General features: G+C 37.0%; 1 protein-coding gene across 1 annotated transcript in view; it reads left to right on the top strand.

Moving 5' to 3' along the window:
• The window catches only part of hnrnpua (heterogeneous nuclear ribonucleoprotein Ua), a 23,353-nt gene that overhangs the window by 3,591 nt on the left and 9,968 nt on the right, over positions 1-9,794 (top strand). Inside the window, exons 2-11 of the mRNA XM_016274104.1 lie at positions 1,283-1,675; positions 3,897-4,011; positions 5,320-5,393; positions 5,811-5,950; positions 6,037-6,136; positions 6,233-6,345; positions 8,228-8,491; positions 8,564-8,683; positions 8,759-8,887; positions 9,057-9,225. Coding sequence (XP_016129590.1) covers positions 1,283-1,675; positions 3,897-4,011; positions 5,320-5,393; positions 5,811-5,950; positions 6,037-6,136; positions 6,233-6,345; positions 8,228-8,491; positions 8,564-8,683; positions 8,759-8,887; positions 9,057-9,225 — 1,617 coding nt within the window. The remainder of the gene's footprint in view (positions 1-1,282; positions 1,676-3,896; positions 4,012-5,319; positions 5,394-5,810; positions 5,951-6,036; positions 6,137-6,232; positions 6,346-8,227; positions 8,492-8,563; positions 8,684-8,758; positions 8,888-9,056; positions 9,226-9,794) is intronic.

Raw genomic sequence — 9,794 nt, 5'->3', positions numbered from 1 at the left:
CTTACTAGGATTCAGGAATTATTTTTGCAGCTCAATGTCTATTACAGTATACATAAATTAAATTACAGATACAGATGCATAATTCAGCAATGAACTTTTGGGAAAACATTATTGTCATTTTACTACTGTAAAGTATTCATGCAGTAGATGAAAAGCACTAGAAAAGTTCAAATACCAAAGAATTGTATGAACTTGGCATGCACCACAATACAGTACAGTAAAAAATTTAAAAAAAAAGTACATTTAGCATCATCTGCACATTTGGTCAAATTTCATTACAGTATACAGTACTCTATAGCAGTTCCTTGGTCTCCTGACACAAGACTAGCTATATCTAGGCAGTAATTTCTCAGTTCTGCAAAAATGCAGTACACATATAAAATGGTTACAAATAAAATTGGACAGTCACACGCTTTAAGGTGTACAACGTGTGCTACAGTTTACTGTACATGTAGAATAGTGAAATTATCATTATCTAATGTACTGGTACTGTAATTATACTGTATGTGTAAGTATAAAACCCCTCTAGATGATTGGCTCAGCTCAAGCTATCTCCGTTGTTTGCATGCAGAGATTCTAATTGGTGTGTCATCGGTTTTGCTACCTAATGTTTAACTACTCATTTCGGTCAGGACCACTATCGTCAAAGATGATTGACAATTAGCATACAGTTTGGATTGGCGGTATGGTTCCGTTCTGGGAAAGAACTCCCTGCACATCCATGCAGCCTAGCATTGATGATAGCAGGGAGAGCAGCGATAACCCCCCCAGGGTAAACAGAACAGAACCAACATAAATGTATTGCAGATATTGTTAAAGTTCAATAATGTTATGTACACATTTTAGAATTAGTCTGATTCAAAGGAGAATCAGAAGGCTAAATCCTGACTGACAGAGGAGGAGTTGGGGATGGAGGAGGGTAATCAGCTATTGAGCAATGCGAAAACTGCTGATATTACTGCGGGACCTTATATATGAATACTTAGGTAGGTGTCGTATTCCCATAGGTTGATGGGGATCAGCTGAGAGTCAGCTGATGCGAGCTTGACTAATGTGACCTGCCAGAACTAACGCTATGCTTAATTGTTTAACTTTTTGAGAAATGTGTCTTTGTCTTGAAAACTGTATTATGAGTTTGGGGGAAAAAGTGGCAACTAAAATCAATCGAGAAAACTGCAATATGACTAGATTCTTATCTAACTCTGCTATTAGTTTCCGTGATTGACATCTTCTTGTTGATTTCATGTTATTGTTACGGTTTAAATCCATGATGAAATTGGAGCGAGCGGTCAGCGAATCGGATCACAAAAGGACGAGCTGAAGAAGAGGAGTCTGTGCGATAAAGGGCTGAAGGTTGAGCTGATGGCCCGGCTGCAGGCCGCTCTGGATCAGGAGGCGCTGTCCACCAACGGCTCTGAGGGACAGTACGAGGATGGAGGCGATGAAGACCTCGAGGAAGATCTGGCTGGAGAGAGTATGGAGGCTGAGGAGGAGGAGGAGGAGGATGGAGATAACGCGGAGGCTGAGGAGCAGCAGGATGATGACATGGAGGAGGACGCCGGGGTAGAAATGGATAAATCAGATGAAGATGAAGATGTCCTGCTTAAAGAAGATGAGGAGGAGATGGAGAAATTTGAGGAGGATGATGTGGCTCTCGACATGGGCCCTGGCGAGGGTGAGGAAGCTTGTGCAATTCATATTTTAATTATATTTGGGCTGCGATGGCAGAACAATGCATTCTGACAGCCGAGAGTATTCAGGATTTGATGTCCTTATCCGGAGCTGGTGCTGCTGGTGTCCCATTTGTGTTCCTTTGACTTAATACTCATGCAATTAACAGAAAACTAAATGAATTCGCATTATAGTCATATAACAGATTTAATACTTGCAAAAGACAAAAATAAAGACAAAAAATAATTATGTGAATGTATTTAACATATTTAATTATTTTTTTTGTCTCTCAATTTGAGATTTATTGACTACAAATTAAAATCTACTTCTGTATTTATGGTCAGCTATGCTATTTCTAGTTTTTAGGTATGCAGATGAAAAGCTTGTGTAGATGGCATATATCAAATTAAACAATAGAATCATGCTACATGATTTTATGCCATTCCCAGGAGATGGTGCCACTGGTGTACTATGTGTGTCCCTTTTACTTTAATAGATTTAACTTTATAAAGTGTGTCATGCAATCAATCAGTAAACAAACAAGTGTAATTTATTTATCCATCGCTAATAATTTATTTGCAATATGTGTCTCAAACTTTAATATAATATTTACATATTTATTGGCTATATGCAAGTTAGTTTAAATTAAAAGAAGAAATCTACTTCTATATGTATGGTCAGCTATATAGCATTACTAGTTTTAAAGCATGTAGATGTAAAGCTGGTGTAGTTGTGATTTGCATAAACCTTTTTCTTTTCAGTTCACAAGTTACTGATTCAAATCAAATGTACAAATTTACAATCCTGACATTTTCAGACACGAATAGGACCGTTACCTGAGAATGACCCTTAATAGTGAACGCTGGTCTTCATTGGCTGAGCATAGGCTCTCAGGATCGCTGAGCTGTAACAGGATGCTGGAGATACGAAGGACAAAAGCTCCAGATGGAGTCTGTGCGTAATGATCTCAGTTCATTTGTTTTACTCCGTCTGATCTGGAGTAGCCTAGTGAGGTCCTCATGTTAGGACATTGTTATTGTAACGGGGCTGACAAGACGTGAGACATGTGGATCCATCTGCAGGCTTTATTTAAGAGACGTGGTAAACAGGCAGGGTCAAAACACTGGCAAACAGGTATATGGCGGGCAAAACACAAGAATACTCACAGGGCTAGCGTAGGTCACCGATAAGCAGACAGAATCACAGGGGCGAGATGAGAGGGAGAAATCCAAGAAAACAGGCAAAGATCAAAAACCGCAAAAACAGGCAAGGCAAAACAAGGAAAACATGGAGACTCAGAAAGGGGTACAGGCTAAACAATACTCAGCAGAGAAAGGTGGTTAGAGTGGGTGTTATATAGTGAATGAGGTAATTAGAAACAGCTGTGTGCAATGAGTGCAATCAGGGCAGTGTGCAAATTGTGCAAAGAATGATGGGAAATGTAGTCCGGGGTGCTATGCAACAGTTTGTGTAGTGCGAGAGTCAATGTAATGGAAAGGGTGACATCTGGTGGTGAATAAATGGAAGTCCATGAACCGAATTCGTGACAGTTATTCTTAGTCATTAATGTAGCAGATGCTTTCTCCCCCTTGGGGTAATGTGGGGTTAGAGGTTTGAGCTTAGTATTTAATGGACTACCAGCCTAGAAGTGCAACCGTTAACTTTAAATTAACATTGTCATTCATTTGAATATAATTTCCTATAAGAGGTTAGTTATCATTCATATTTACTTCAAAAATGATGGATTTGTGAGTGATTTTTGCAGTTTGCATATTCCTTATTTTCATTTTGTAATCATTTTTGTTCTGTCAAGCACAAGTTGCACTCGTAGGGAAAGAGGTGCCTGTGAGTTTTGCCCCTCACCAAATGTGCCTTCAATATTTGCACACACTGTAACACCTTTCATCAAGATGCATGCGATGTGAATCTGAAAATGTGTGTTACTTAGCTCCAAATTGCACAGTTTGCAGATGTCTTGGCAGCACCTGTTTGTACCTGTATAAGTACTACAGTGTGCAAACTGCACTGTAAGGCATTGCTCCTTAATTGAAAACATGTGAACTTATAATTAAATACACCTTTCTTTTAAAATACTGGTCATTGCAGTTCATGCACAACCGAAATAACTAGAAATCCTCCAGTAATTATGAGGACCATCATGTTACATCATGATGGGTCCAGCAGGGAGGTACGCCTCCTTATGATTTATTGTTTTATTTCCAAAGGGGATGCGGACAAAGACAAGAATGATGAACAGAAGAATAAGAAGGGTGTAAAGAGGCGCCGAGATGAACATGGAAGGGGCTACTTTGAATTTATTGAAGAAAGCAAATACAGCCGGTAAGAAATGTGCAGTCGGCCTCTGGTACTCCTGAGGTTCCGCTGCACCTTAAAGATTTATGACCAGTTTTGGCAGTAAAGAGTCAAATCTGACATGCTGTTCCACATCATTGCAAAGAAACACACATTTTTACTGACCGTTTTAAATGATTTAAATTCCTATAATAAGGGTATCTCTGTCATCTCAGAACAAGTGGTATCTTTTCCTTAGGAATCATGTTTCTAGGTCAGATCTTGGGCTGTTAAAGGAAGAAAATGTCTATCTGATAATGTTTGTATGGTGTATTTCCTTTAGAAATTTTGACTAAAGTGATCTGGTGTATTTTTGGTATGTATCATATTAATATTGTTTTATGTTTATGATGGTTAATTGAATTTAAATGTGTTTTCATTTATTTATCGATGTGTTGTCTTTTCTCAGGTATTTTACATAACCATACATAATATATATCACCATTTTATATATATATATATATATATATATATATATATATATATATATATATATATATACTGTCTGTGTGTGTATAGATAGATAGATAGATTTGGCAAAATTTGAAGTTTTATGACAAAAAAATAGATTTTCAGTGTGAAATAATAATAATAATAATAATAATGTTAAATAAATACATAAATAAATAAGTCGCAACCTTTCAGAAAAAATGTTTTACCTTTAAAATATTTCAAATGAAATCTAATTGAAACATTTTTCATTCTTTATTAACTAGTTTATTACCATTTTATCCGTTTATCCGTGTATATTTATATATATATATATATATATATATATATATATATATATATATATATATATATACTGTCTGTGTGTGTATAGATAGATAGATAGATTTGGCAAAATTTGAAGTTTTATGACAAAAAAATAGATTTTCAGTGTGAAATAATAATAATAATAATAATAATGTTAAATAAATACATAAATAAATAAGTCGCAACCTTTCAGAAAAAATGTTTTACCTTTAAAATATTTCAAATGAAATCTAATTGAAACATTTTTCATTCTTTATTAACTAGTTTATTACCATGTACATGGTTAAGATTGTACTATGTGTGTATATCCTAAATTATGGTCACATTTTCTTAAACAAATACTTCAGGTTTTTATTTAATAGTTTATTAGAAAATAGTTAATATAATGTGATGTGCTAAATGTCTAACAGATGTTTCACACCTGTAAATGTACTCAGTTAGATCATATTTAAAATCCAAAGGGAGCTCAGTGGGATCTTCTAATGGCTCTGAACTGAATTTGATTGAATTTCATAGTTGTTTCTTTGATGGTTCCCTCAGGGCAAAGTCTCCCCAGCCTCCACTGGAGGAAGAGGACGAAGAGTTTGATGACACAACTGTGTGTTTGGACACCTGTAAGTATGATGATCCCACACAAATACTGCTCAGATATAGGTTGAATTAAATAAATGCTGCATAGCGTAACATGCAGATTCTATTTCTAAAAAGTATTCAGTGAGGTTATTAAAAAGTTTAGAGTAGAACATTTGTTCCTCTAAGCCAGGGGTAGGCAACTTCGGTCCTAGAGAGCCGCAGTCCTGCAGAGTTCAGCTCCAAGCCTAATCAAACACACCTGAACAAGCTAATCAATGTCTTCAGGATTACTAAAGCTATAGGCAGGTGAGTTTTTTTTTCAGGGTTGGAGCTGAACTCTGCAGGACTGCGGCTCTCTAGGACAGAACTTGCCTACCCCTGATCTAAACCTTTGCAAACAGGATTTGCAGCCACTATAAAGCTTCAGAAATAAAGTGTCCGTCTCTTATTTTCCACAGACAACTGTGACCTGCACTTCAAGGTGTCTCGGGATCGGTATAGCGCCTCCTCACTCACTATGGAGAGCTTTGCCTACCTGTGGGCCGGGGGACGAGCGTCTTACGGTGTGGCAAAGGGCAAGGCTTGCTTCGAAATGAAGGTAAGAGCACTGCCTTAACTTGATCTATACTATTTATAATGGTCCTGTCATGTCCTTAGCCTTGTTTTTGCATATCTTTGCATCAGATTATCGAGAAGATTCCTGTAAAACACATTTCCAGTAAAGGAATTGAGATTCATGACGTTCTGGTGGGTTGGTCACTGGCCAGTAGCTCTCTTCTGCTAGGTGAGGGTCTTTGATTTCTTGCAGGAATTTGTTGGAGTTGATCTAATAAATTCATAATGTCATTTGAGCGTTTCTTTGCCTTATATATATTTACAGGGGAGGAAGCACACTCGTATGGCTTTTCATCTAAGGCCAAGAAAACCAGCAACGGTGTGACGGAGGACTTTGGGGAGGCTTTTGATGAGAACGATGTTGTCGGTTGCTTTATTGTAAGTATCCATACGCATTCTCATTTCTCATCCACTATTAGCTTTAAAGGGGTCATATGATGCGATTTCAAGTTTTCCTTTCTCTTTGGAGTGTTACAAGCTGATTGTGCATAGATAAGATCCCTGAAGTTGCAAAGACTAAAGTCTCAAAACCAAAGAGATATTCTTTATCAAAGTTAAGACTCTGCCACGCCTAGCTAAAACGGCTCGTTCTAACACGCCCCCACATATCTACCTCACTATGTGGAAATATTTGCATAATGCCGCCCAAATGTGCACGCAAAGAAAGAAGGCGTGGTTTCAGTAACCGCAGTTAGTGTTGAAGCAGCATGTCAGGGAGACGCTGTGTGTTTCTAGGCGAAAGCAAAAGCACTTTATTTGGCCTTCCGGAAGTAGATGCATTTAGGAATCTTTAAGATTACTTACAACAGAACAGCAATGCATTTTATGGACGACCGTTTCGTGAACCTAGGAGAGGAGGCAATTCTGACTTTGCTATGACAATCTGGCACTTCTGAATCAGCTACTGTTTTGTTATTAGTTTAAGTATTTGCTACTGACTGGTCAAATGCGGAGTTTTGCGCATCGTGTGTGTGCGTGCGTGCGTGCGCGAGAGAGAGAGAGAGAGCGAGACACATCACAGTGGAGTCAGCTGTCTTAACCGTGGCTTGTGTACTGCAAACACATACCAGCTTCATCACTGTGTCTGTCACAGGACTCTGTTCCCCTTTTGGGCTTTACATTTATTTTGAAAGATGAAGCTCGCGATTATAGTAAGGGGCGTTACATTTCCGACGAGTGCTTGCGGTGTTCGGCCAATCACAATGCACTGGGTCAGCTGGCCAATCAGAGCAGACTGCGCTTGTCGGAAGGAGGGACTTTGTAGAAAACGAAGCGTTTGAGAGAGGCGGGGCATAGAGGACCTACAATAATGTACAGTATTTGAAAAATAATGTGTTTTTTGAACATTAAAGCATGTCAACATATTCTGTTACACCAAATACACAAAATAATGATCTTTAAAAAAGCATCATATGACCCCTTTATATCTCTGTGCAATTACTAATCTTGACCACTAAGTGGTGCCATGTATTCGTATTGTTCAATTATGGGGTCATTAAGATTTTATTTATTTTTAAGAAATGATTAGATTTTAATCAACATGGATGCATTAAATTGATCAAAAGTGTCAATAAAGACATTTGTAATGTTACAAAAGATTTATATTTTAGATAAATTCTGTTCTTGTGAATTTTAGATTTGTCAAAGAAGCCTGAAAAATATGTCCATATATCACAGTTTCCACAAAAATATTAAGCACACCTGTTTTCAACATTAATATTAAAACTGTTTCTTGAGCAGCAAATTGGCATATTAGAATGATTTCTGAAGGATCATGCGACACTGAAGACTGGAGGAATGATGCTGAAAATTCAGCTTTGCATCACAGGAATACATTTCATTTTTAAATATATAAAAATAGAAAACATTTATTTTAAATTCTAAAATTATTTCACAATAATACCGTTTTCACTGTATTTTTGATCAAATAAATGCAGCATTGGTGAGCATAAGCATCTTAAAAAATATTTAAAAAATCATACCAACCTCAATATATATATATATATATATATATAGAGAGAGAGAGAGAGAGAGAAGTAAGAAATAAAGTGTTATATATTTATACAATATTTCAATTTGTTCAATTTCAATCTCTATTATAAATATTTTGATTTTATATATGAATATTTGTATAATATTTCAGTGTTTCAAAAACATGTTTAGTTCTCAACATTGTGAATGAAATGTTTAGCAAGTGTGGTGTTTCTGTGTACTTTTGGCCACAGTGCAGTACATCATAGTTGCTGTGTTTATTTGGCAGAACTTTGATGGTGAAGAAGTGGAAATTTCCTACTCCAAGAATGGACAGGATCTGGGAATAGCTTTCAAAGTCAGTAAGGATGAGTTGGAGGGAAAGCCGTTCTTCCCTCACGTCCTCTGCCACAACTGTGCGGTTGAGTTCAACTTCGGCCAACACGAAACCCCGTTTTTCCCCCAACCTGACGTCTTTACGCTCCTGCAGCAGATCCCTGTGTGTGTTCGTATCAGAGGACCGAAGGGACCGGAGACCAAAGAAGACTGTGAGGTTGGTTTCATACCTGAAACATTGACATGATAATTAAAAAGCCTCATCTAAATCTGCTATAAATCTTCATAGGTCATTGTCATGGTTGGACTGCCTGGAACGGGAAAAACCGAATGGGTTACAAAGCACACCAAAGCCAATCCTGGAAAATACAACATTCTTGGAACAAACACAATCATAGAGAAGATGATGGTGAGTGCTGACATCAGAGAATTTTTTAGACAATATAAACATCATATTCGGTGTTATTTTTATGTTGAAATTCAGATTTCCAGTTTGAAGCGACAGATGAAAGATGTCACAAAGCTCTCAGCAATATCTCAGCGTGCTCCCCTCTTCCTCGGGAAATTCATCGAGATCGCGGCACGGAAAAAACGCAACTACATACTTGACCAGGTAACTAAATATAATCTCTAGTGTATAAATACTTATCAAAATCAAAGCATAATATAATCGGTCTTTAAACTTTGCTCTTAATACATTTATTTTTCATGTTACATCTTCAGTGCGTGATCATTATTATACAATCTGCTGAAAATACTGACCTTTAAATATCTCGCTTTAGACTAACGTATCAGCACCAGCCCAAAGAAGGAAAATGTGCCTGTTTGCCGGTTTCCAGCGTAAAGCAGTGGTAGTCTGTCCGACAGATGAGGAATATATACAGAGGACTCAGAAAAAGGCAGAAACAGATGGCAAAGATGTACCTGAACATGCAGTCCTAAAAATGAAGGGTAAAATCCTTTTCTTGAGCCATACTTGATCTGAGATGTGTGCAACAGTGTTATTTTAGTATTCTTGACATGCTATTATGGTATTTACAAAGTTTTAGTAAGTTATATTAAGTTTTGTACCATATATATAGTTTATTTTTATTTCAGTTGTAGTTTTAGTAATTTTAGTACTTCAGCTTAAACTTATTTTATTCCAGTTAGTTGTCAGGGCAACTGTTTTTGTTTGAAGTCTTATATTTAATTTTAATATTTAATTTACTTTTATTTCAATTAGTAGTTTTACTAATTAGTTGTTTTACCCATTTTAGTACTTAAAATTTTACTTAAAAGGATAGTTCACCAAAAAATTAGCCCATTATTTACTCCCCCTTAAGCCATCCTAGGTGTATATGACTTCCTTCTTTCAGATGAATCCAATCGGAGTTATATTAAAAATAGTCTTTGATCTTCCAGGCTGTTCAATGGCAGTCAGCGGGTGTTGCAGTTCATCAGTCCAAAAGAAGTGAAATAAAGTGCATCCATCCATAATAAAAAAGGGTCTCACACGGCTCCAGGGGGGGGGGGGGGGG

This window comes from Sinocyclocheilus grahami, unplaced genomic scaffold (genome assembly GCF_001515645.1).
Source record: "Sinocyclocheilus grahami isolate Dianchi unplaced genomic scaffold, SAMN03320097.WGS_v1.1 scaffold84.1, whole genome shotgun sequence".
In the NCBI taxonomy this organism is placed as follows: Eukaryota; Metazoa; Chordata; class Actinopteri; order Cypriniformes; family Cyprinidae; genus Sinocyclocheilus; species Sinocyclocheilus grahami.
Note: the sequence above shows the minus strand (reverse complement) of the source record. Positions and strands in the feature narration are given on the sequence as shown.